The following is a 25,856-nucleotide window of genomic DNA, read 5'->3' on the forward strand; positions in this document are numbered from 1 at the left end:
GCAGTCTGAACTTAGCTGGACTTCAGATATGCATCAAACTAAATGAAGCTTTGCCTGAGATGGTAGCTAGCTACTCCAGAAGCTGGACTGTATCTGTGCAGTACAGGCTCTTAGGAGTACCTTTCGCCACTTTTTCTTATGATGTGGTCCCACCAAGGACTACACCTTCATCTCCCAGCAGATGAAGACTAAAGCCTGTTACGAGCTTTTTCGTTGTCAGTGTTCTGGGTATAAAGTATTCATGAACATGTACCTAAAAACAAAAAACAAAGCAAGAGATCAGAAAGCAAAGTAAAATTCCCCTTGTGTGAGCTGCTCCACAGGGAAGAGTGGGAAAAAACAGACTGCATATGGCAGATGCTGGTCATGCTGCCTATCTCTGACAGACATACAGCTTTTCTAGTGAACTGTGTACATCAAGCTTCACTTTTGTTACTTCTAATAAGCTTTGAAGAGGTACATACTTTCAGCTTTTGCTTTTACTGCAAAATATATCAATTTCTCTAATAACTGCTATGGTTAGCCCTCCTCGTTCACAGATTTCAGAAATGCCATCCTGTTGTCTCCAGTTTCAGGGGAGGGAGGTGGAAGTGAGGACAGAAGGAAATAGTAAGAAGTAAAGAGAATACTTCAGTTTGAAAGAACTAGGAGTAAAACATCTCTACAAGTCCAATCTGCCTCGTTATCAGTGAAGCTGTTTGTTTATTCCATCTTTGGGCTTCATGGGAGGGGGCAACAGCCAAAAAAATCTTTGTCTTTATTATACGTGTGCTTGATAAAGAATCAAGGCAGGGAAGGAGTCGTCTTCTGTGCTACTGCCATTCGTTCTTTGGTCTGAGTTACTTTAGTCTTCCATTGTACTTCCTGTAATTGTAACTGCAGATGCATTTTAAAGGTGTTTGGTTGCCGAATGCTTCAGAAAGGCTTATGTGCTAAGGCAAAGAAAACATCAAAACTAATCATCAAAAATGAAGGTCACTGTAAAATGTGACAAAGTGCTGTCACAGCCATGGTGTGTATATAATGTCAAAGGCATGTTTGGTGGGAACTGCCAAGAGCACAGCTGGAGCTGGATGCACAGTTCCACTTGCACCTGATAGATTTTGGCTTTGCAGTGGGGACTGATAATGCAGTGTGAGTGCTTTACAAGCAGATTCAGGACCAATTTCACTTTAGAAAGTTCATTTGAGAGCTGTACTTTAGAAGACTTTGCTGATGCCTTATCTCTTCTTGGTAAGCGTCAAAAATCCTTGGCTTTGAGGAATTTAATCACATTTTCCTCATTCTCCTTTTAAAATGAGAAGGTAGAGTTGTGTTTCTTCTTGTTTTGTTTTTTGACTTGTAGATTCCTTCAGAGACATAAATTTTCATATACATGTATGTATTTTGCAGGAATATAAGAAAGATTGCAAGTTGGAAATAACAAATTCTTAGCCTCTGTCTCGGATTATGTGGGGCAGATGTAGTGAAAGCGCTTTCCACTGTAGCAGAAGAACGGGGCCAGAGAGAGTGTTCTGTGTTGCAGATTGTACTGGGCAACTGTGCAGCACCAGGTCCTGACTATGTTTTATTCTTGTGCAGCATACTTTAGCTCATTTTCAAGAAATTATAATGCCCCAGATACTGAAGTGTAGTACTGAAAGGCAAGAAGGGAACAGAATCACCATGTATACTCAGAATTCTGTTGCTGAGTTCCTCTAGGTGATTTAAAATTTAAGAATCTTAATAGGAATATCAACCATACAAGGGGAAAAAAATGGAACATTCAGACACCTGGGACTAAAAGTGAGAGCTGTGAGCACTTCCCTCAGTGCAGTCTCTTTGCAGGAACTGCTATCATTTGCAAGGTCTTTTTAATACAAAAACTCTACAGTAATGCCTGACTATTTTCCATGGGGTTACAGCAGCTTCAAATTTGCCATTAGCAGCTGCATGTAGTTACTTGCTTCTGAGTCACACACTCACATCTGCTTTAGCAGTGCTGAATGATATGGTTTCTATTTATAGTTTTTCTTTGGGAAAGTCTCCCTGCTGCAGAAAGGGAAGAAATGGCCCTTATGCCCATTGGTTGGTTAAAAGCAGGATTGGTCATTCAGCATATTTAAGCAGATGCAGAATGGTACTGCAAAAATGCACTGAAAGCTGTGCAGGCATCGTACCAGGAATGGCATAACAGGATAACTGCCTGTCTTATTCAGCCAGGTGAGTGCTGAAGTAAGCAGGAATGGAAGTAATTTCCTCTGGTTGTTCTCCATGGATAGTGCCATCTGAAAGTGTAAGTTTAGCTTAATTTGCATTAGTATAGCATCAGAGTTGTTGTGGTTTTTAGTACAAAAATACTGGAAGTACCTCTCCCAGGTCCTTCTGGAATGCTTAGGCAGAAATGTGAATGAGAAATCTTAATGCCATAAGATCAAGACATGAAGTTAGCATGCTTAGTGTCTGTTGAATTGCTGTTTTCAGTGCAAGGATGGTTATGTTAAGCCAAACCCAAAGGCTACAACTTTCTGGAATTCCAAAGCTTTCTGAATTTTCACAGGCTTTAGAAGGGGCAGGTTTTGTGTGCTGTCAGTCTGTTTTATGAAGCTAATTACCTGCTTTTAGTCAGCCATTAAATACCTTGCAGAAACAGGTTGCAAAATAACCAGAAAACACAAAAACCCCCGAATGAACAAACAAGCAAAAAACTCCCACAACCCAAACCTAAACCAAAAGCTAACTCCAAAACAAAACCAGAAAACTGGTTGCATTAATTTTTATGGTGTTTTCTTTGTCATAAAGGTTTTTGAAATCATTAATAGAAAGTGTGAAAAGTGGCCATCTGAGTTCAGTATTTATGTGATCAGATAGCAGGTTAGCCTCACTTGGCTTCACCCCACGCCCTCCGCAGCTCAAAAAAGTAGTCAGGGTTACACTGTGAACTGTTTGTGGGTTCATGTTGTTTCTAAATATCCCTGTGAGCTTTTTCCAGTGTATCACATCCTTTCCAGCTGCTGTTGAAGATTATGCTGCAGTGAGTGTATTGCCAAACATTTTGGCTACCTCAGGTCAAACTAGTGGCAAGGTGTTTTGCTGCAATTACCAGTCTGCCCCTTAGAAAAATAGATGGCTGGCATTTGTTTGCAAGCCCAAGAGAAGGACTTAAAATATCCCCAAACAAACAAAAAAGAAAATGAAAAACAAACAAATGTAAACCTCTGCAAATTTAATGCTGTGAAGTTGGAGCAGAATGTACCAATTTTAGTGCAGGAGACGAAAGGCAAGGGCTGTGAGGTACTGTTTCTCTCTTTAAAAACATGTGAAGAAGGGTAGATGAGGGAAAAGGGTTTGGGAATGTAACCTTCTTTTGGTAGATGATCATTGAGTTCTTGACAGAATCGCTCATAGCGGTTAATGTTATCTCGCTCCTGCTTCTTTTTCTGCTGTACTTGTTTTCCAGCCCAGATAGAATTACACAATTTTCACAGGCTGCAAATCTGGAGTCCTTATTTAACATTTTTATTCTCCTCCTCTGCTCTTGTGAGACCCCACTTGGATACTGCATGCAGATCTGGGCCCTCAGCACAGGAAAGATGTGGACCTGTTGGAGCAGGTCAACAGGCAAGCAATGAAGATGACTGGGGGCTGGAGCACCTCTCCCATGAGGAAAGGCTGAGAGGGCTGAGGTTGTTCATCCTGGAGAAGAGAAGGCTCCAGGGAGACCTTATAGCAACCTTTCAGTACCTAAAGGAGGCTTATAAAAAATAGGGAGAGGAACTTTTTTAAAAAGACAGATTGTGATAGGACAAGGGGATACACTTCTAAACTAAAAGAGGAGACATTTAGATTAGATATTAGAAAGAAATACTTTACTGTGAGGGTGGTGAAACACTGGCACAGGTTGCCCAAAGAAGTTGTGGATGCTCTCTCCCTGTCACTGTTCAAAGCCAGGCTGGATGGGACTTCAAGCAACCCGATCTAGTGGGAGGTGTCCCTGCCCATGGCAACAGGGTTGGAACTAGATGATCTTTAAGGTCCCTTCCAACAAAATCATTTTCTGATACTATGATTCATTCTGATGATTGACGAAGAGCAGTTCACAGCACGTCAGACATTAACATGTTAATTTTATTTTTTTATTTGAGAGATGACATTTATAGTGCGAGTGTGTTACTGACTCTTCACAAACAGCTCACTATGAGCTTGTAATATACTTCAACTGCATGTTATGTATATTGTAGCAAGCATACTAATACATTGCAACTAATTTTTTACTTAAAGTCCTTGCTTCCGTAAAAAAAAGTCACTGAGGACTATACCATGTATTCCTCTTTTCTGCTTCCTTTTGCAAAAGGAATTAGAAAAGCTCATTGATGGCCTTTTATTTTCACCATGCAAACCCCAGATTTTCAGAGTCATATTTGAATGGTTTTGAGAGCAAAATCCTTCTCCTGGGTAATTCATTGCATCACCAACTGCTTATATAAAGAATTCTGTAATAAAGGAGATAAAAATATTTTAAAATAAATAAATAGCATTTAGCGTTATGGAAAACTACAGTGAATACTGTTCCTGTGTCCCTCTCCCTGCTTTCTTTTAAGCCCTAATTTAGCAACTGTTCAGTTAATCAGGCCTCATTACATTATTACGACCTTTAAGAAAGAGTTCTTACCTAAGAATTTGCTCAAAAGTGATCGTCATTTTATAGGATTTTGCTTTATGGTAAATGCGAAGAATCCTGTAAGCCTAGTGAATTGTCTGTGTGTGCATCCAAAGTTAGGATCCTCTAATTATACAGACTACTTCAGCAGCTATTTTAATGCTGTTCTGAGCAGGGTCATTATGATGTTCTTATTCTAGTTTTTTTTTTAATATATAGTACCAAAATGCTGTTGACTTGTCACAGAGAATGTTTTGTCACTATAATGTTACTAAAGGAAAGCCACTGGGCCAGTTGTTTGCAGTGTTTGCCACAATTTGCACATGAGCAATTATTGTCAATGCTATGCTCAGGCATCTACATTCACACCTTTTTTTAAAAAAATCTCTTTCTATTTTTTTTTAACTTACTATTTTTTTTTAAACCTATTATTAGTGGACCTGTTGGACCTGAACACAACAAGTGAAGTTTTCAAACAGCACAAGTTGAGTCAAAATGATCAGCTGATTGGTGTCCAGGATGTGATCAGCTGTCTCACTACCATCTACAGTGGACTTGAAGAGAAACACAAAGATATGGTGAATGTTCCTCTCTGTGTAGACATGTGTCTTAACTGGCTACTCAACGTGTATGATAGGTAAGAAAAATGGGGTTTTTTTGTCACTGCACGTACCCCCAGGAATTATAAATTATAACGCCTTAAAAGCTTCTTTATTAAAAGGTTATCTTTTGATGGTTTTGAGTCCATAACGAAAGTGCAGTTGCATGCAATGAGATGTGTCTTATGCTGTCCTGCTCAGCACTGAACTAAGGTTACACTGCTTTTACACTACTAACAAAGAAACACTGAAAGGATTTCAAGAAACGTGTATGTGAGTAGAGAGCTAGAACACTGCTTTAGCTGTGTTCCTATGGTGAATGTTCCAAGTTTTCCAGACTGATTGCCATTCATATCAGATTCTATTTCTGCCATAGGTGGCGACAGTTGTTTCATGTATTTTACACTTAGTTACTTGCACACATAATCCTGGATGAGCTCCCTGCACCGAGTCCTCTATCGGATGGAGGTTGTTCTGATCTCAGCACTAAAGCCCGTCTGATTCTGGAGGGTCAGCAGTGTCCTAGTTCTGGCTCAATTCCAGCCTGTACAGCTCCTGCCATGGATCAGTTCTGAGGGCTGGTGTTATGTGGTCCACCTGCCCCTGTTCTGGCAGCAAGGCTGTGTTTCCCAAGGGCATTGAGTTTGCCTCAAGAATGTTTTGGAATGCTTACAGTAAGAACTTGTGGGTTTATATAAATACACATTTGCGGTTTCCAGAGAGAACTAAGTCCCAAAAAACATGAGAATGTCCACTCCAGCAGCCCCTTGTGGTTTTGGCCAGTTCTTTCTGAGCCCCTTGCCCCTTTTTTCTTCTACTGGAAATTGAGCTCTGCCCTCTCTGCCCTGCCCTATGTCAGCCTGCATGACCTGCAACCAATCTGCTTTAATTAAGTTGTGCTTTGTAGTCATGAGTTCGTTGCTTATTTTTCTTAGTGGCATTTGCTATTCTTATCTCCATTGTGTAGTGAAAACTGGAGAAAGACTTGGTTTCTATCAGCTCCTCCGTGCCCTATAATGTGTCTCCTTACATTGCTTCAGCAAAGGCATTTCAGGACTCTTCTGGAGCTGACTAAAGTCTCAGCAGTGCAGTACAGGTTGTGGTCACTTCAGTGTCTCTGATTGAATATGTGCTATACTTCAGAGCTATAAACAGAATTACAAATCAGAATTTCTGAGCTCCATGAGGGTGGTTACAAAATTTATTTCTTTCTCTCCATTTGAAGTTGAAAAGAGCAAAACTATTTCTTGAATAGTGATAAAAATTCTTATACCTGGCTTTGCAAAAGGGAGCTTTTACTTGTAGATGTATGCATTATCTTCAATATGTTCACTCAGTCCCAAATTCTAAGAGTTCATAGCTTTTTGCTTTTTCCCTTTAGAGGATTACATACCAGTTCTCCTATACTTCATGGATATATTACTTTATTTTGGTTTTAGGGGAGAGGGAAGGAGGGAACAGAGTACATAGAACCATTTATCATTTATGTGCTGGCTACTGGCATTCAAACATTGCTGTTAAATATTGTGACATTCTTGTTAGTCGGACTTCTCCTCATTACTGATGAAAAATTAGAGGGTCCATCAAATATTAACTAGGACTTCTTCCTGCAATTATTTTTATTTTGTAAAGTTCTGTATTGTGAGTGAATAAACACATCACTTGCAAACATTGCAGTAGATTAGGTGAGTTGCTTGACTTAAATGTTATTGGCAGTTTAGAATAAGACACATAATAATGTCAGAGAATTTTTTGTAGATACTGCTTGGGTTTTGTTTTCTTTCAGACTGAACACAAATCTATTGTATTTTTTTCAGCTTACCTTTGCTTCCTAACTTCAGTTAGAAGTCAGTTGTTTAATCTGTTCATATTTAAAATGCACTTAGTAAGCAGCAACCCTTTTTTTCAATAATGTTTCCAGTGTCTCCCATTTTCCCTTGAGTATTATGTTAAAACATAGTGTAGATAATTCTTCAAGCCCCTTAAATACTTGAGTCTTTATTCAAACTTTGAAAAATCAAGGATGAAGGTTTACTGAGAGAAAATTACTTTTTACAGTTGTTTCCTTGTTCCCCTTTCAAATTCACTCCAGGAAGAAAAAGAAATGCTAAAAAGACCAGGCACCAATTTTAAGCTGGAATTTTTGGTTTTGTTTTCTAAATTGGGCATTGCAAAAGAGCTAATTTGTGTCTTGGCATTTCCATTGTATATATTGCATTGGTGTTACACATATACAATGTGTCAAGTTGTTAAACTGCCTACAAAAACATCTGTTAGTCACATGCTGCACCTGAGATTTAATTACAGATTCACAGATTAATGGCAAACTGAATGGCTCTCCAGACAACCTGCAGATGTCTTTGGCCCTTAAAAAGAATCAATTTATTCTTAGAAAAGGTCTGTTATGTTCTGGTATTTTCTGGCACATCAGGAGTGATTCATTCTGAGCAGAGGAAACACTAAAATTACTCAGTGACTTTTACTATGTCAAGGACTCGAAGGTTCTTCCAGACAGCAACATCTGCCCTTGTAAACATTTTCCAAACTTAAAGTTCTTTGTTTTGGCTAGTCCAGAGTTGTTGGTTTTTTTTTTTTTTCTTTTAATGAAATTAAAGATAAATATCTTAATACTTAATATGAGAACTATGAAGGAAATTTTTTGCTCTGTAAAATCATTTGGCTAGGCCAGTGTTTAAAGCATCCAAAAGCAACAGCTGGTGGTTTTTCTTTTGAACTATATACTGTCAAATTTGCTGAAATCTCCAGACATCATTTATATAAAAAGGACTGATAGCTTTCAGTACTAATGGAATAGCTTAACACCCCTTGAAATGAGTTGTTTCTATATGTACTGATTCAGGGTGATGACTCATTTCAATTAGAATTACCCATAAAGAAACTTTTATGTGCACTGTTTAAACAGTTTGCAATGTTTATCTGACTTTCTGTATTTCAACTTTTAAATTTTCTTAAGGTTTTTTTTCTAATGTTATGATGCTTTTGATAATGCCTTCTTTTAAATTGAATTTCTTTGGTACATTAGTCTGAGCAGGGTATCTGTGGTATTTATGCTGACATTTTCTGTGTGATCAAAACTGTCTTTCATGATCATTCTCTGTGGCCCAGTCTTCCCCCGAAAAATCACAACTTTGTTATTTATCATTGCGCTCATACACCTGGCAGCTTCTAACACCAGGCTGAGTTAATAGCCCTGGCCTCACCACCGTGTTCATTTCAGTAAAATCTGAACTTCTGAGGAATGAGGATGAGACACCTGCTCAGTCAGCCTTAACTTTATGCGCTGGTTTTGACAGTAGCTGATGGAAGTTTTCTGCATGCACTCCAGTTGTATCCCCTGTGTTTATGATGGCTGCTTGGATTCATCGAGCACTCAGTGGGGGCAGCTTAGCAGGCTATGGTAGCAGTAAGAAGGCTGTGGCCCTGTTTAAGGCAGGAGAATGAGCTCCTTTGTCTGACTTGTCTGTGGGTGATCAAGGGGAGGTGTCTGTGCTGACCTTCATTGATCTACCAGGCTGCCTCGTGCTGCTGGGCTATGCAGGTAACTGGTAGCTGCAGTCCTGGTAGTCCTTAGCTGCAGTGTCAGTGTTCTCTAGGCTTGAGAGCTCTGTGACAAGAGAAGGCTGAACTGTGCTGGGCTCATCTTCATTCTCTAGTTTTCCTTGTTGGTACCTGATGTTTTTATGCTATTGTCCCTCTTCCCCCAGGGACATAGGTTCCTCTAGACTTCATATCATAATTTTGTTTTCTAAGATTCTTTATTGTGTATTCCTGTTTGCAGTCTCCTATATTTAATCTTGTTGCCTGTTTGACAACTTTTTTTTTAATCTGGCTAACTCCTGTATGCAGCTGTGCCCATCACTGGTTGTCTCTTTGGCTTTCACATACTTAGATAAAATGCTTATATTTATTAGGTCTGTCTGTGCCATCACAATGCTACAGAATATTTGCATACCATTGCTGGTAAACAGTAATTTTTTACACTTACATTCAGCAATTACATATTAATTATATCCTTAGTATGTTTATAATTTACAAGTTCACATGCCTCTGTTTTGGCTATGATATAGACTGTGTTTGCCTATCAAAGAAGTTTTGGATCCTAATTCTGTGTTAGGAAGTTACTTAGAGAAAGGAATAGATTCAGTCTCCCCTTCATCAGGATCAGAACAAAAAATATCTGAGCTGCTTAAAGTGGCTAAAAACCAGTATCAGTTGATTTTGTAATGACAAGGATGCTTGTATTACTATGCGTCTGAATAGTGGGCTGACATTTGTGGCATATATGACCCATAAATTTTTAAGAATTCAGGCATTAAAAAGTTTCTTGAACCTTGCTACTGTAAGGCCTTGATTCTTAGATGTTCATACACATAGGGCAGTTAGGTGGTTGTGCTGCCATTCAGAGGCACCTTGCAAGACAGGCATGTGGCAAAGCAGCCTTATAGTCTCCCAGCAGGTCAAGGGAGGTGATCCTGCACTTCTGCTCAGCATTCATGAGACACATCTGGAGTGCTGTTTCCAGTTATGGGCTCCCCAGGATAAAAGAGACATGGACAAACTGGCATGAGTCCTGTGAAGTACCGTGAAGACAGTTTAAGGACTTGAGTGTATCCGTAGAGGCTGAGCTTTTCAACCTGGAGAAGTTTCAGGGGGATCTTATCAATGTGCATAAATACCCAATGGGAACAGAAGAGAAGATGGAGCCAGGCTCTCCTCAGTGCTGTGCAGTGACAGGACAAGAAACAGCAGGCACAGCCTGAAACACAGGAAATTTTGACATATGAGAAAAAGATTATTTTAATGTAAGAGTGATCAAACAGTGCCACAGGTTACTCAGAGAAGCTGTTCAGTCTCAATCCTTGAAGATACTGAAGTGATGGGATGTGATCCAGGAAAACCTGCTCTACCTAACTGAGCAGGGGCATTGGTCTCTGGAAGCCTCTCCTAATCTAGGTGGTTTTGTGACTCACTAAGCTCGGAAATCTTAAACCATTGACTTGGAAATGTCAGGACTACAAAGTCTATAGGTTTGGGGGGGAGAGAGGGAGTGTGTGTGGCATTTGGTTTTGGTATGTTGGGTTTTTTTACTGTATATATGTCATTACAGTGCTAATATTTATCTGTCTCCAAGAAAGAGACTAGGGATAAATATGTTGCTCTTTCAAAAAATGTAATATTGCAGGCTTTGTAATTATTTATGTAATTTATTGAGAAAATGCTTTTTGTGTGAAGGAAGTTTTTCACAGACCCTACAGAAATCTCCTGAAATCAGGAGAAGCTTGAAGCCTTGAGAGAAGTGCCCATATCTTTTAGCTGCAAAGTCTCACTTTGTCTTTAATAAACAAATGATGTGGTCAGTCCTGAGTTAAATCAAACCCAAATGAATGTTCACTTTTTTTTCTGATGAATGTAAATTTAAAACACAAACAACCCTACACAGGAAAGGATAGGGAAATAACTTTATCAGGGTGTAAAATGAGCCATTTAGATGGCAAGGTATGCCAGAATGATGTAGTGTCTGTGATTGAAAGAGGTAATTTGAAGCTAAGCTTGAATATATAAAAAGGTGGCACTTTTATAACATTCTGGAAAATTGTGTCCTGATTTTCCAGCTGGGCAGTAAAAGTAATAGATGTTTTTGATTAATTTGGCAATAATTTCTCTGCACCTCTATTCCATCTTATGGAATGAAGATACTGCTGTCTAGTGTCACTAGATGAGATGATGTTGTAAAGAAAAATGCATTAATATTTGTAAGTTGCTTAGCTAATTTATCAAGAACCCAGGAGTAAATTAATAATTTTGTATTCAGCACAACATTTGTGAAGTAAATCAGACAGCAGACCATATGCTGAATGGATAGGATAGAGAGATGTAATAATCACTCCAGAAGTAATTAAAGTATATATAATTTCTGTGTGCAGAAAAGACGAAAGTAAGGTTTGAAGGGGTATCAAATTTAGTGGTATCTTACTTGTTGTTGAAAGACCCAGCTAACCTTATGTGTGTAATACATACAGTTTAACTATTCTGATGATTTTTTTTATGCCACATCTCATTTAAAGACAAATTGTGTCATGTTTTTTCATTTTTGAAAGAAGAAAGAATTTTTCAGGATATGTTTCTGCATTGATCTTTTGAACTTTAAAATTTTTCTTTTCCATGTAAGCTGGGTTTATTGTTTTAGTATCTTTTTGAACAGCATTTCTCTTTCAGGCTTAACATTACTTGCTTTGGTACCGCTTACCTCTTCTCAAGTTGTTCTTTAGGTTTGGATGTACTTTTTTTCATGCTAGACAAGATGTGCCTGAAGTCACATTGCTTAAAAAGAGTAACAGCTCCACATCATTGAATTAGTGCATGGGATTGCCTGTTTATGTCCTGATATTACGTGTATGTCAGAACATTTTAAACATAAAACAAAAAACTAAAAAACCAGAACAAAACAAATGAGAAAAAAGAAAGGGAAAAAACCCCATCAGAATTAATTACTGTGATATGAAAACTTGGTTTTATTTTGCGGTCCTTGTGTTTCACACTGAGTAATAGGCCTTCCTGCTGTGTGCTCATGTATTTTTTTCTGTCTATATCACATTAAGAAATGACTTTGGGAACTTTACAGAGCTAAATGTCTGTTCTTTTGTAGTAATACAAGCTGTTTTGACATGTAAACCACTTGGAAGGGAAGCTGAGCTTTTGTAAGGGAAGAATTCACAGTGTAATTTGTAGCGTTAATTTTTTTTTTTGAGATCTGAAGTATATTTGAAATACAACTCTCCAATGTCTTTGTATTTTTTAATAGACTTGAGTTGAAATGAAATAAAATGAAACTGTACTGAATTGTCTTATCTTTATAATTTCAGTGGCCGAACTGGAAAAATTCGAGTGCAGTCCCTGAAAATTGGCTTGATGTCTCTTTCTAAGGGCCTTCTGGAAGAGAAGTACAGATGTAAGGAAGAATTTCTTTTACAAAATACTCTATATAATTAAGTCACGTACAATGACAAAGCACCTAGCAAAATTTGTAATAAAACATTTCTCATGCCTGTTGCAAAGCAGTTTTGTTTTGAGTAAGTAAAATAGAAATACTTTCATTATCGCCAGTGACAATGGTTAAAGGAGAATTTATATCTCGACTGGAAAGTATTGCTGTCAGTTCTGAATCATCAGAAGTCACAGTACTGCAGTCTCCAAAAGAAAAGGAGAATATAGCTGTGTGGAAGATAGAGAAGTATTATATTTGATTCTGTTCTCTCTTGTATGTGTGTGTGTTTTGTTTAGGGAAAAATCAAGCAAGTTAGTGCTGGTTGCATTGATTGATATGGTTGATAAAGCAAGGAAATATATCAAAATTCTGCAATTGTATTTAGTGGTTTACAAGAAAGTCTATCTAAACTCTGAAAATGGTTTTCCAGTATGTGTGCTTTCTGCCAGAATTGCACAGTGAAATTTTAAATTATGTTGATTTTAGTAATCTCAGAAGCTTGAGAAATACTGAGTAGTATAAAGGTATTTCACAAAAATAAATGCAGGAGCAGAAGAGGATTGAGTAACTTTGTGGCAAAAACCCCCTGACAAATACAGAAAAAAAGATGAAGCACTGTATTAGAGCATTCTAGATGATGAACGTTTACATATTATGCACATAATCTTAAATTTGCTGTTCTTTACAGTAGTTCCTTGACTTATTTTGGAAACACATAAAAAAAAGTATAGAGAGACTGAATTTGCTTCATGTAATTTTGGAGCTCTGCAAAAATTTCTGCTTTCCTTAGGAGCATTTTTAGGCAATGTTGTAAACTCAGTTATTAACATTGAACAAAAGTAGAGGTGTTTTATGCATACATATTTTGACATCTGAATGACACACTGAGACTTTGGGTTTTTTAGTTTCCTTCTGTCGTTTGATATATGTGTGAAGTATTCCATAACTAAAAAAGAGCTTGACAGACATACCTTTGTTCCATAATGACAATTCAGAAGGTAATCTGCTGTTCTGTGTGAAATAAAAAACTTTAATAAAGTGTAGGAGTTAGGCTGTGAATGATAAGCTGATAACCCTAGGAAAAGATGGTTTTTAAAAAAAAACTCCAAAACCTGAGAATACTCACATTAAATTGCTATTGGTAATATATTAGTATACAGTTGCCAAATACAGGCACTGAAGCAGAATAAGGAAATTACTTGGTCAACTTCATATTTATGTTGTTGCTTTGTGTTTAGTAGTAAAATTAAAATGGCAGCTGATGGTGGCTACAGATTTTACATAGTTTATATCAACAAGATGGACTTTTACTCTGAAGGATGCTGTGAGAAGTCCTAAAAAAATTAGTAGAGACTAAGTCTCAGAAAACTTTTGTACCAAGTGATCATAACTTCAACCTGAAATACATCTGAAATTAAAGTAGTTGCTCGTGTTCTCAAAGCAAAGAATTAATAGTCAGATAATGCATCCTTTTTGTTGTTGTAACTCCTGTTCTGATCAGTGTACCAGGCTTTGATATCTGTTAGCTTTATTGTCCTTATGAACCTTAAAATTGTCACAAAAATCTCTTCGAAAGAAATTTTGCTAAAGAAGGGAGTGTATGTCAGGTACTCTTCTTGGCTCGTGGTGGCGTTGAAGTCAGCATTTTGGGGTCCTCTGGGATGAGCTGTCACAGACTCATCTTTGATATGAGCTCTTTTACTTGTTTTGATTTTGTCATACCCTACTAATCACCTCTTGTTGAGAGAAATGTTGTCATATCTACTGAGTTTTCAGTCCTTGAGTGAAAATTGTAATTCCTAAGTATTTTCAAGAAAGTCACTTGGAAGAAAAAGCAGGACCCCCAAACATGGGTGCTTAATACTAATTACCTGCCTTCTGATTTTTCCCTTTCTCGGACCAGCTCCTGGCATTTGCTTCTCCTTTTGGCTGTTTCTTCTAAGCACTTCTGAGGCGTTGGCAATCACAGGCTCCTCTAAGAGTGACAGTCATTGGATGGTTGTGGTTAGAGCCCTTAGCGGAGCACAGACTGTGCCTTAAATGCTGTAGCTTTGGAGAGGCATACTCTTCTTAGGGTAGCTGGTGGTAAAACAAGCAAGTTTCTTGTTTAAAAAACTTTTGGATGAGCCTTTCATTCTCTTGTAAAACTCTTGAATGGATCTTTTGCTGCTCAAGTGTTCAGCCTTCCTAGAGACTATATGTTCATTTCCAGTATAGGTAGGATCTTTCCACTTGACACATTTTTAACAAATGTTTTGGAGAAATTAACAAATGTTAATTAACAAATGTGAATTTAACAAATGTTTTAGAGAAATTTCTGTGGGTTCTGGTTTTTTTTTTTAATTTGCTTAAGCTTCTTTTTAAGATTCTAGACTTCAGGGTTGATGTGAAAATGGATATTTAATTAAAAGTCCCAATTGCTTTAGAGGAAACATTGAAGCCTCAATTAAAGAATGCCTATTCTTGAAAATGTTTAAGACATGCTTAACTTCAAGCACATGCCTGGGTGCTCCTGAGAATAAAAATGGATCTGCAAAAGTAATTCAGTAACTGCGAGCTGCTTACATCTATGCTTTAGGACGAGGAGTCTCGGGCTTCTTTTCTGTTGTTGAGGCCAATATCCGAGTCTGGCTGTAACCATGTTATTCTCTGCTTTCTCTTCTGACCAGGAGGGTCACTTGTGAAATACATAAGAATGCATTTGTGTGCCCTTCACTCTTACCTGTGCTCATTTCTAACACCCAAAGCCAAATCTGGCAGTAGAAACAGAAAAAGACCCATATGGAGTTTTTTACAGTGTGTAGCTTTTGGGTCATGTCCTTTAATGTATAAAATCTGTATGATTTGAGATGAAAAAGAAGGGCTACTTGATAAATCTCATCTCCAAATCAGTTCAGTTTTCAAGTGATGTACAATGTCCTTGGAATGTGCTGGGGTTTTTTTTACTGTTATGTTTGTTGCACATTTTCAAACCATTTGGAAGTAACTAAAAAATAAAAAGAAGAAATTAGAATGTGCATTCTGTTTGTGACAATGCAACATAAAATGTGTGTTGTGGACACCGTTTTACTAATTATCTTATTATCATTTTGATAGGAATTTAATAAACTTTTCAATATTTTCAAGTATCCCTTTCTTTATCAATCATTAAGTACATTTTTTTCAGGTTGTCCAGCTAAGTTGCAGTTAGAGTTCCACTGGTTGTAATCCTCAAAATACTAGTGTGAGGCTGAATTTATTTGACTGATTTCTCTCTTCCTGGTTTCTGTTTTTTTCATATGACTCAAGTCTGAATAATATTTTCTGTGCTTCCTCAGTCATTCTTCTTTGGTAGAGTCCATTATACAATTTAACTTTTATATCAACGCATTTTATGTTGAAACTCCTTTAGTGTGTATATACATGTTAACAGACTCCATTTGAAAGAGTTTGGGCTTTTGAGCTTGCTGGTGGGTGATGTAGAGAGTCCCCTTTCCCACTGTGGCGAATAGGGTGTCCGGGTGCTCCCTGTCAGAGCTAAACCAGGCTCTCCTCCATCTGCCACTTGAGAGTGGCTCTTGCCGTGCCTCCCTTGCCAGGGAGTAGCTCATGGGTTATTGGAAGCAGGTAGGCCAGATAGCAAGAGTATTCTCACTTTCCATGCCTTCAGTTTAGGAGCACACCTGCTGTGTGTCGCACTGAAGGCATTGAGGTGTTTGGAAAAGAGGATACCATCCGTGGACTCCCTTACACCTGGACAGTCTTTGGTTGTGGCACAGCTGCCAGTGTTAAGAAACAAATAAATTGGACAAGTTTGAGCTCTTCAAAGGTGTTTGCTACTTTCCTCCTAGCTACTGGGCCTATTCCCTCTTCAGCCACATCGGTTTCCTGTTTACCAGCTCCACAACCAACTGAAGTTTTAAGGTTTAGGAAGTTACTTCATCTGCCTCCCAGCTCCAGAAGTTAGTGAATTGTTCTTCTCTTATGGCCTGTTTCTGCTCCAGACTGATGCAAACAGAAAGAATAAGACTAGGTTTTCTTTTTTCCTTTTTTTTTTTTTAACTAGCCTTTTTTTTAAACTGGCTCTTAGAAACTGAAAAACTGTCCCATCCTCAGCTGAAGAAGATAGCCAGGATCTGGGATTGCCAAAAGGAGCCTGAAGCTCTGCAGTATAAATTCTATCACTGCTATTGTCTGTGCATTTTTTTTCCTCAACACTAAGTGGGCAAGATGCTGTAGCTGCTGTTTGGCTAGACAAGAAAGGGGTGAGAAAAATACAATAAAATCTAAGAATTAGTTAAATCATCTTGATTTTTATCTTTTGAAGATCCTTTCCTCTACTTCCACCTCCTTTGAGAAGAAAAAAAAGTGTGCCCAGACTGTCTGAAGCACACTGACAAAGCTCGACAGTTGCTCCAAATAAAGGGCAAAACAATTTACACCATGCAGTAAGAGCTACTCTTGAGTGTTTCTGAGCAAAGGTTGTGTTTTTCTCAATCAGAAGTGTAGTCAGACTGAATTTTCAAATTTCATTTATTTCTAATTTATTAATGGTTCTTCTGACAGGAAACATGGAAAAGTAGGGTCATAATTTAAATGAATTCTTTTTCTTTGAAGATTATTTGGAGCTTTAATCCAAGCCAGCCATTGAGTGCAAAAACAGATTGTAGAAACCAGCTGGAATGAACAGAAGAATTTGATTCCATTTCTTCTGTAACCTATCACAGAATTTTAAAATATTTCTTGGATAAACTCAGCATTTAAGATGTTTTCAGGAAAGATTAATCTTTCAATTAAATGATAATGTACACAGCTACAGAGTTCATCAATCAAAATTATTGGCAGAAACATTAAAATTTTTAGCTGAGCATTTTAACAATTAAAATTGTCCAATCAAAGAAACATGTTAAGAAAGCACTTGAGAAATAGTAACTCTACTGCTGACAGGCCTCTTAACTCAGTGCCTTACTGTGAGTGTAGGTACAAGCAGTATCTTCCTTCCCAGTGCCTGTATCTGGAAAAATTTTCTTGATCCCTTTCAGCAACAATTTTTTCTGTTGTTACAGTCATCCTGGTTCATCCATTTATACTTCAGGGCTTGACACCTACCTTAGGAAAATGGAATCAGTGAAGGAAAAGTACATGGAAGCAGACATGGTTATCCAGGAAGAAAATGTGATTATTGTTAAGGTCAAATTGTCCTTCTGGCTGCTGCTCTCGTTTTAAGCTATCTCACATGGCCAGTTGTGACTTGTGGTAACTTCCAGTCTCAGTTCAGAGTAATCGTGCTTCTGTCCCCAACCACCTGAAGCATGACATAGTTTTTTAGCATAAGATGTGGATTTCTGAAATACTATTTCATTCTTCATGCAATTGTAGAATAGTTTGGTTTGGAAGGGGCTTTAAAAGATCATCTAGACTAACCCCCCTTGCAATGAGCAGGGTCATTATCAGCTGGATCAGGTTGCTCAGGGCCCTGTCCAATCTGGCCTTGAATGTTTCCAGGGATAGAACATCTACCACCTCTCTGGGAAACTTGTTCTAGTGTCTTGCTACCCTAATTGTAAAAAATTTCTTTCTTAATACCTAGTCTAAACTAGCCTTCTTTTATTTTAAAACCATTACTACACGTCCCCTTGAGTACTGAAAAGCCACAGTAAGGTCTCTCTGTAGACTTCAGGCTGAACAACCCCAACTCTCTTAGCCTTTCTTCAGAGGAATGGAACATCTCTCCTATGATGAGTTTTTTGGCCTTCCTCTGAGTCTGCTCTAACAGCTCCTTGTCTTTTCTGTGCTGGGGACCCCAGAGCTGGACTCAATACTCCAGGTGGAGTCTCACAAGAGCAGAGTGTGCAGAATCACCTCCCTCAATCTGCTGGCCATGCTGCTTCTAATGCTGCCCAGGGTACAGTTGACTTTCTGGGCTGCAAGTGCACCTTGTCAGCACATGTCCAGCTTTTCATCTACCAGCACCCCCAAGTCCTTCTCCACAGGGCTGCTCTCAGTCCCTTCATCCCCCAGCCTGAATTGATATGGAGGTTACCCTAACCCAGGTGCAGCACCTTGCACTTGAACTTGTTGAACCCCACAAGGTTCCCAGGGGCCCACTTCTCGAGCTTGTCCAGGTGTGGGTGGTATCCTGTCCTCCAGGTGTGTCAGCTGCAGCACTCGGCTTACTGTCACTTACAGACCTGTTGAGGGGGCACTTGATCCCTTCTTCTGTGTAATTAATGAAGATATTAAATAACACTGGTCCCAATATGGACCCTTGGGGGACATCACTTGTCACTGATGTCCATTGGGACTCTGAGCTGTTGACTACTACCCTCTGGACGTGGCCATCCAACCCATCTAACAGTCCACCCATCGAATATGTTTCTCTTGAATTTCGAGAGGAGGATACTGTGGGGTACTGTGTCAAAAGCCTTACAGAAGTCCAGAGAGATGACGTCCATAGCCACTGCCTTGTCTGCTAATGTAGTCATTCTGTCATAGAAGGGTCACTAGGTTTGTCAGGCATGACTTTTTGCTGGTGATGCTGTGCTGCCTCAAATCACCTTCCTGTCCACCATGTGCCATAAAAAGCCATAAAGTTTCATTTATTTGGCCTTATTTTCCTCATTTGTATGATTATGAATCAAGATTAGATGAAGGTAAACCCTTGTAAATGGGACAGTGGCCATTTGTAACCATAACAATAATACAGAAAGTAAAAGCTTGAGCTGCAGCATTACTGAAGGAAAGGAGGTGTACATGGAAATGGAATGAGATGGTGTCTTTTGTTGGTGTTGCAGATCTCTTCAAGGAGGTGGCAGGCCCTACAGAAATGTGTGACCAGAGGCAGCTGGGCCTTCTGCTTCACGATGCTATCCAGATCCCACGGCAGCTTGGGGAAGTGGCAGCCTTCGGTGGCAGCAACATTGAACCCAGCGTGCGCAGCTGCTTCCAACAGGTAAGATAAAGACCTTCATGTGAAGAACAAAACAAAACCAAACCCTCTCTGAAGTCTACAGGTTCACTTCTACATGATGATGTAAAAAGAAGAGAGGAATATAAAAACATCCACTGAGTTTTGAACAGAAATCAATATGCTCCTGCAACTAAGTATGGGAAATTAATGTGAAAATGCTGATGTAAAAGATGGTTTACAGTTTAGGATAGGATAAAACAAATTATGTTTAGCCAAAAGAATTTATAAATCTTCATGATTCTGACAGTGTTTGCTGCTCTAAAAGCTTTTTGTAGCAGCCAATTATCCTGCTTTGCATTGTTCAAAGCATTTTTGTTAAAAAATTTTGTAGCAGCCAATTATCCTGCTTTGCATTGTTCAAAGCAACCTGATACTGTGAGAACAACGTGCTTTTCCATGCTGGAACAAGACATGATCTCAACAGAACAAGCAAATTATGTTGGTAGTAATTTTTGACCTTGTGCACCAGGAAATTATTTAGCATTACGTTACTGACAAAAGACCTTGCAGTTGCATGAAACTTCAAGCGTAGTCATTTTTATATTGCGACAGATCAGAACATGGAATAAAACTCTTGCAGCCTGCTGTGCAGCTCCACACTACATGCAGGGGGTTAATGAGGCTGCAAGGAGTGGCTGTCTGTTTAAAGAAGATGAGAATTAAAACCAGGATGTTGTAATGGAACACAATTAGCTCTGACTTTTTCAAGGATGCCTAAGGCTCCAACTGTTAGCTAGTGATAGCTATACTGCTTCAGTGCATTATTTTTGTGAAAGCAGCTGATTTGAGCATTGTCAGAAGTTGTATTTGGATTAAAAATACACCATGGCTTATACAAAATTACTAACTTGAATATTTCTGATTTCATCGAGTTGAACTTTAAAGATTTTAGTGAACTTTGAGAGTATTTTCTTTTGCCATTCTTTCATAGAGATTTCTACATTTTCGTCCAGTGCTTTGAAACATTAGATTCATTTCTGGATTCAGGCAGTTAGAATTGGAAGAGTGTTTGTCCAGGTCATGAATAGTTTGGTAGATACTTATGGAAGCTGGTTTGACTGATTAACCATGTAAAGCTTCCCCCGATGTTTTGACATTGCTGCTTCAGACAATAAGGGATGGTGCTTGACATACCTGTCACTGGCCTTGAGTGGTTTGAGTCATACTGAAATAAATCATTCATTTGTTGGTCGCAGACTTTCTGTGTGACAGAGGAATGATCTTTATGGCCCTCAAGGATCTGCCCCATCTCCCATGCTGTTCAATTATGGGTAGGGGGTACCAGCAAGGTAGTGTTTAAATACTTGATGTGTTATTACAATTATATTTATAATAAGGCTGCATCCCTCATCTCACATGAATAGTTCAAGTTCAGTCCTTGGTCATTAGGAGAGCATAGAGAAAATGTGCAGCTGCATGTCAGTTATCTTAGCCCAATGAAAACAAATATTTTGTTAGTGAGGAAGAAACACTCTTCTTTTTTTTTGCATGCTTCTCCCTCTTACTGCCAGAAATGAACTTGGACCATGAATAGGTTGACACCTAGCATTGCTTTCCATCATGTGTTACCATTTAAGAATAACTTTCATTTTAAGCTTTATTTTATTGCCTCTACTGAGGTCAGAAATGTGACCTCTGTTGTTATTGCTGACAAAGTTGATGAATATAATACCTTTACAGCTAGGCTCCTGTGGTGGTTACAGCTTAAAGAGGATATGGAAGTGTGTTTGTTTGCTTCTTAAAACAATCATGTTAATATATTAGCTCTGCTATATTCTTGAAGTGATTGCCTATAAATGGCAGATTCCTTTCTTGTTCTTTATTTGCCTGTTTATTTGTTTGTTGTGTGTGTGTGATATATTTAATGTGCTAACTAGAAAAAGCACTGTGGGCTTAGAACACAATAAAAAAATGACAAGTCTTGGGGCAATCAGTACACACCTGCAAACAATACTGACTTTTAGCATTTTGTCATCAATCTTAACTCAGAAGACAGCCATGTCTTCAGTATGTCCGAACTGCAGAATGTGCTTCCCTTTCATGCTCATACTTATTTTTCAAGTCCTTTCAGTTGAAAGATGGCTTTACTATGCACTCTGTTACTTCTTTACTATGTCCTCCATCTTTGTTACTATCTGTCTTCTCTATCACAGCTGTTTAGCCTTCTGAAGTGTTACTGACTTGTTTTCTTTATTTTCATTTTAAATGAGGTTAGTTCTTGTATCCTGTAAGTGGTTTTGGATTAACCTGTCAGGGAAAGAATTCATGCAGGCTGTTGGGATTTTTTTTTCCATAGAATTCTAAGGAAAATCTACTTGTGGGTGTCTGTTGTTTTGTTGTTTTGTTTTTTTTTTAATTTTGATGTGGGTTTTTTCTCTCCACAGAACCACAATAAGCCAGAAATAACTGTAAAGCAATTTATAGACTGGATGCGCTTAGAACCACAGTCTATGGTGTGGCTACCAGTTCTACATCGTGTGGCAGCTGCAGAAACAGCAAAACATCAGGCCAAGTGCAACATCTGTAAAGAGTGTCCAATTGTTGGATTTAGGTAAGAGGAGAGGTGTTAGGTGCAATGTTTCTCTGAAAATATCCACATTTTTAAGTCTTCTAACAAGTGAAGTTCCTGCTGTCTGTTTTTCCACTGTTTTCCTTCTTTAACATGGGATCTGTGTGGTGAGGCCACAGTGTGGCCTGAGCCAGTGCAATTCTGGCTCATGCAGTGCTGCTGTTAGACACCCAGTGGTCCTGTGGGTGATAGAGGTATAGGGTAGGCTGTCATCAGGTGGTTTTGGATTGGTGGATCCAAGAGACAGCAGATGAAGTAGAAATGCAGCCCATGTGTTCTGTAAGCATAAGATCAAAAGGAGGTGATCAGTAAGAAGAAATGTGGACTGTCTGTCTGCTCTCCTGCATAAGGCTTGGGAAACTAACTTATGCCAGGCAGTATAAAACACCCTTCAACATCAGTCTTCCCCTGCTTAAACCAAACACTGATATGTTGCTGTGATGAGACTTACAAAGTCCCTGTCTATGTCCCTGAACATAATCTAACTTTTGTCTTTTCAAAGAAAGATGTGAATTCTAAAAGCAAAGATTACATGGGGAATATTCTCCATGTTAATCTCCTAAACTGTAGTTGGTACCCTTCAGTAAGTAGTTATGACTAACATGCATTTGTGCATTGATTGCTCCTGTGTATAAAGCAACCCCCACCCCCAAAATCTACAGTAGAGGCTAGAGCTAGAGTTAAGCATAACTGGCTTTTTCCTCTACTGTGCCCATGGAGTCTGATATATTATCTAGGAAAAATATAAAGCAGTCTATCATGTAAGTGCTTCTAAGATTTTTCTTTAGATATCTAGGCAGAGGAGTAATTTTTGTTCACTGTGCTCTCTGTTCTCCATCTTTCTATTATTTTAGAGGATAATAATATGAATCCTGAGGTCAGATTCATCTTGCCTAGTTGTAGGAATGCTGGCTTTAGTCAATCTTACAGGATTGAGCTAGCAACCCTCTTTTTACTTTTTTTTATTATAAATATAGGTATTTCAGTATTTGCAAAAGTAATAAATCTGATCAAACTTTGTTGCCTGTCTTAAGAGGAGATGAAATTCTCTTAAGTGTTCTTCTCTTTATTATTGTTTGAGGAAGCATAGGGTAACAAAGCTCTAGCTCAGCTATGTTATAGTTGTCTAAGTTGTACTATGTGTAGGAGGGCAGAGAGATAGAAAAAAAGACAAAGACCTATTTAGAATGGGTCATTCTAAATAACTTCTACTATGAAGTTAGAGATCTGCAACAACAAAACATCTTGCATCCCAGCAGAAGGTAAATGTGGCCATTTAATACACAGGCTCTGAGAAAAGATTATAAAGAAGTTGGATCAGCATCTTTCAAAGTGAACCTCTACATTTATAGACACATATTCTCTTGCAAAACAAAACATAAAACTCAACAGGGGAAAAGTGTAGATGGGTACTGAAAACTGCTCTCAGGAAGCAATTTAATTTAAACTTGTAACTATTCAGTAGCTATTCAATTTGGTTCAGTTAGCTCAGTTTAGTTGCATACAAATGATATTACCTCATCCAGTCAGAACAGCCATAGCATAGAAACAGTGGGTGGAATCTGGAATTGAATTGTTGCTTTAGTCTAAATAAATCACGCTGCTGGTGATTACATTTAGTACAAGGGATACTGTAGAAGTTTGTTACCCTATTTATACATACACTCTCTTAAAAAAAAGACCAAAATTAAACAAATCATTGTGTATTTTTAACTGAGTTTTAAATTATTCTTACAATTCACAAATTCTCGAGAATTTAATTTTCTGAGATGTGTATAGGATTTCTGAGCATCAAAATGATTTACAAACATTAAATATAACTGTTCAGTATAAAAACAAAAATAAACCAGTCTGGTTTATGAAAGGTTTTTTGAGATATCATCTGAATAGTAAATAGAGGAAAAGAAAAACTAAAGCAATATAGCTTAAAGTCAATAAAAACTTAAAAATTATAAATTCTTCCCAGTTCATCTATGAAGTTGATGCCTGTAGGATTTTCTGCATCAAAGCGACTTGGGCAGCAGGGGATTGACAATGGCTCTATATTGATATGGAGACATAAACTTTTAAATACTCAGTGAGGTATGTAGTGTAGGAAGGTTCTGGGAAGTGGGCTAAGAGGGCTGCAGGTTTCCTGTGTCCCCTGAAGCTGCTGCAGTGGTGTTGGTGTCCCTGGGCCTGCAGCTGTGATGAGTGTTGGCTGTGCCACATCCTGGTTGTGCACACCCACACACTTCAAAATTCTCTCTGAGCTAATCCCAACAAACTCACTGTGTCCTTGTGTTGCTGCTGCTGAAAAGCAGGTGACACCATTTCAGAGAGTAATTTTCTTTGTGAGGCTTAATTAGAAGTAAACTTAGGAAACTCTAATGACTTGGTTTAATGTCCCCACAGGTACCGGAGCTTAAAACATTTCAACTACGATGTCTGTCAGAGCTGTTTCTTTTCTGGCCGTACAGCAAAGGGGCATAAATTGCATTATCCAATGGTGGAGTACTGTATACCTGTGAGTACCAATTTACTCAGTGTTTCTAATGGATAACAACCCATATTTTAGGTCTAAATTTTTTTTCATAGCCTTTGTTACCTAGCCAGGGTTTCTTTTTCATATGTTTAATATGGCTTGTCAGGAACTTTGCAGGGTTTGCTGATTTTTTGTGGGTACCATTTGGATTCTGTAGAAATGGGTAGCAGTACCCACCTCTGAGAGAACTTAAACTTCACTTCTGATTGGTAAAATAAAGCTTGAATATTAAATGTATCCGCTGTTCTTGTATACTTACATATATACACACACTGTAAGGGTAAGAACATATCAGAGAAAAAGGACTCACTTCACTATTGCTATACCATGGTAAAGAATATTTAATATTCTAGTAATGCACATTCATATTTTTAGGGGGGTGCGATCTTTGGTTTTGGGTCCAGCATTTTGGTTGCTTCTTTAAAGTGTGATTAGAAATAGGTTGTGTTTCATTCTGCTGTGTAATTACTGTTTACTGGGATATATAAAAGTTGGTGTGTTGCTGGAAAAAAATAAATAGAATTGATAGTTTCTAACCAGAAATGGTGTGAGATGTTTACCAGCAGTAGCTAACAAAAAATAATTTTTTAACACAGTATTTTCCTAATGATATTTCAAACACAATTTTCTAAGGAGATTCCTAGGAGTCTGTCTTAAGTGAAGGAGTGGCTGGGTTGCTACATGCAAATACCACTCTCACTTTTTTTTATCAGGTAGTTGTTTACATTCAAGAATTTTAACTCAGAAATAAATTAATAGGATAATTGGTATGTACTCTATACAACAGTTGTGAGATGCCTGTATGCTCAGAAAAATTCAGACCAGAATGTAACTAGAGCTGATTGAATAGAGTTATTTCAATTTTCAATAGTGTTACAAGATTCTATGCGTTCTTATGGTAGCAAAAATTCATTGAGTTATTTGACTCTTTTGCTGTAGTTGTTGGACTTACTACCTGTTTTTTTCCTCTCTCTTTCATCTGGTGTGTCTCCTGTAGCGGAATTCAAATTCTATTAAGTAGTGTTTTTACTTCATTGTTGTCAGAAAAAAACATGAATTATGTTAATGTATTTTCATTAGTTCTGTAACCAAATGTTAGGATTTTATTGATAATTTGACATGTCAGGGTATACTCTGAAGAATATTTTTTAAATAGACTTGGTTTTTTAGCTGGTTTTAATGTTTATTATATTTTTTCATGAGTGTTCTAACCTCAGGATCTGGAGGTCTATGATTAGACATCATTAAAAATTCACTTTTTTTCTCCTTATAAACCTCATCTTTAGTGGAACAGAAATGTTCTTTGGTACTGCCTGTAATATGCAGAAAATTCAGAAATTGAGGTGTAAGGAGTGTTGAAATACATAATGCTGGTCTGCAGGATAAGATATCCTTCCTGTTGAGTTAGTCAAATACAGATTGCATTTGGTATGGGGTATTGTACCTTCCCTAGAAGAGGATGGTATATTTCTGATGAATTCCAGGTTTTGTCTGAAGCAGCAGATTTGATATCTAAGAGGAATTTTCACTTCTTGTTAAACAAGTCCACGTTATGTAACTGTGAGCCATC

The 25,856-nt window shown here is 38.1% G+C and overlaps 1 protein-coding gene across 8 annotated transcripts in view; it reads left to right on the forward strand.

Moving 5' to 3' along the window:
* UTRN (utrophin) overlaps positions 1 to 25,856 on the forward strand; it is a 357,859-nt gene that overhangs the window by 298,567 nt on the left and 33,436 nt on the right. For all 8 annotated transcript variants that reach the window (XM_042017303.1, XM_042017301.1, XM_042017304.1 and 5 more), the window contains 5 exons: positions 5,075 to 5,276; positions 12,123 to 12,208; positions 19,018 to 19,175; positions 21,578 to 21,744; positions 24,157 to 24,268. In XM_042017303.1, coding sequence (XP_041873237.1) covers positions 5,075 to 5,276; positions 12,123 to 12,208; positions 19,018 to 19,175; positions 21,578 to 21,744; positions 24,157 to 24,268 — 725 coding nt within the window. The remainder of the gene's footprint in view (positions 1 to 5,074; positions 5,277 to 12,122; positions 12,209 to 19,017; positions 19,176 to 21,577; positions 21,745 to 24,156; positions 24,269 to 25,856) is intronic.

Source organism: Corvus kubaryi, unplaced genomic scaffold (genome assembly GCF_017639235.1).
Source record: "Corvus kubaryi isolate FWS band 111438036 unplaced genomic scaffold, C.kubaryi_AGA036_p1.0 split3-73, whole genome shotgun sequence".
NCBI lineage: Eukaryota > Metazoa > Chordata > Aves > Passeriformes > Corvidae > Corvus > Corvus kubaryi.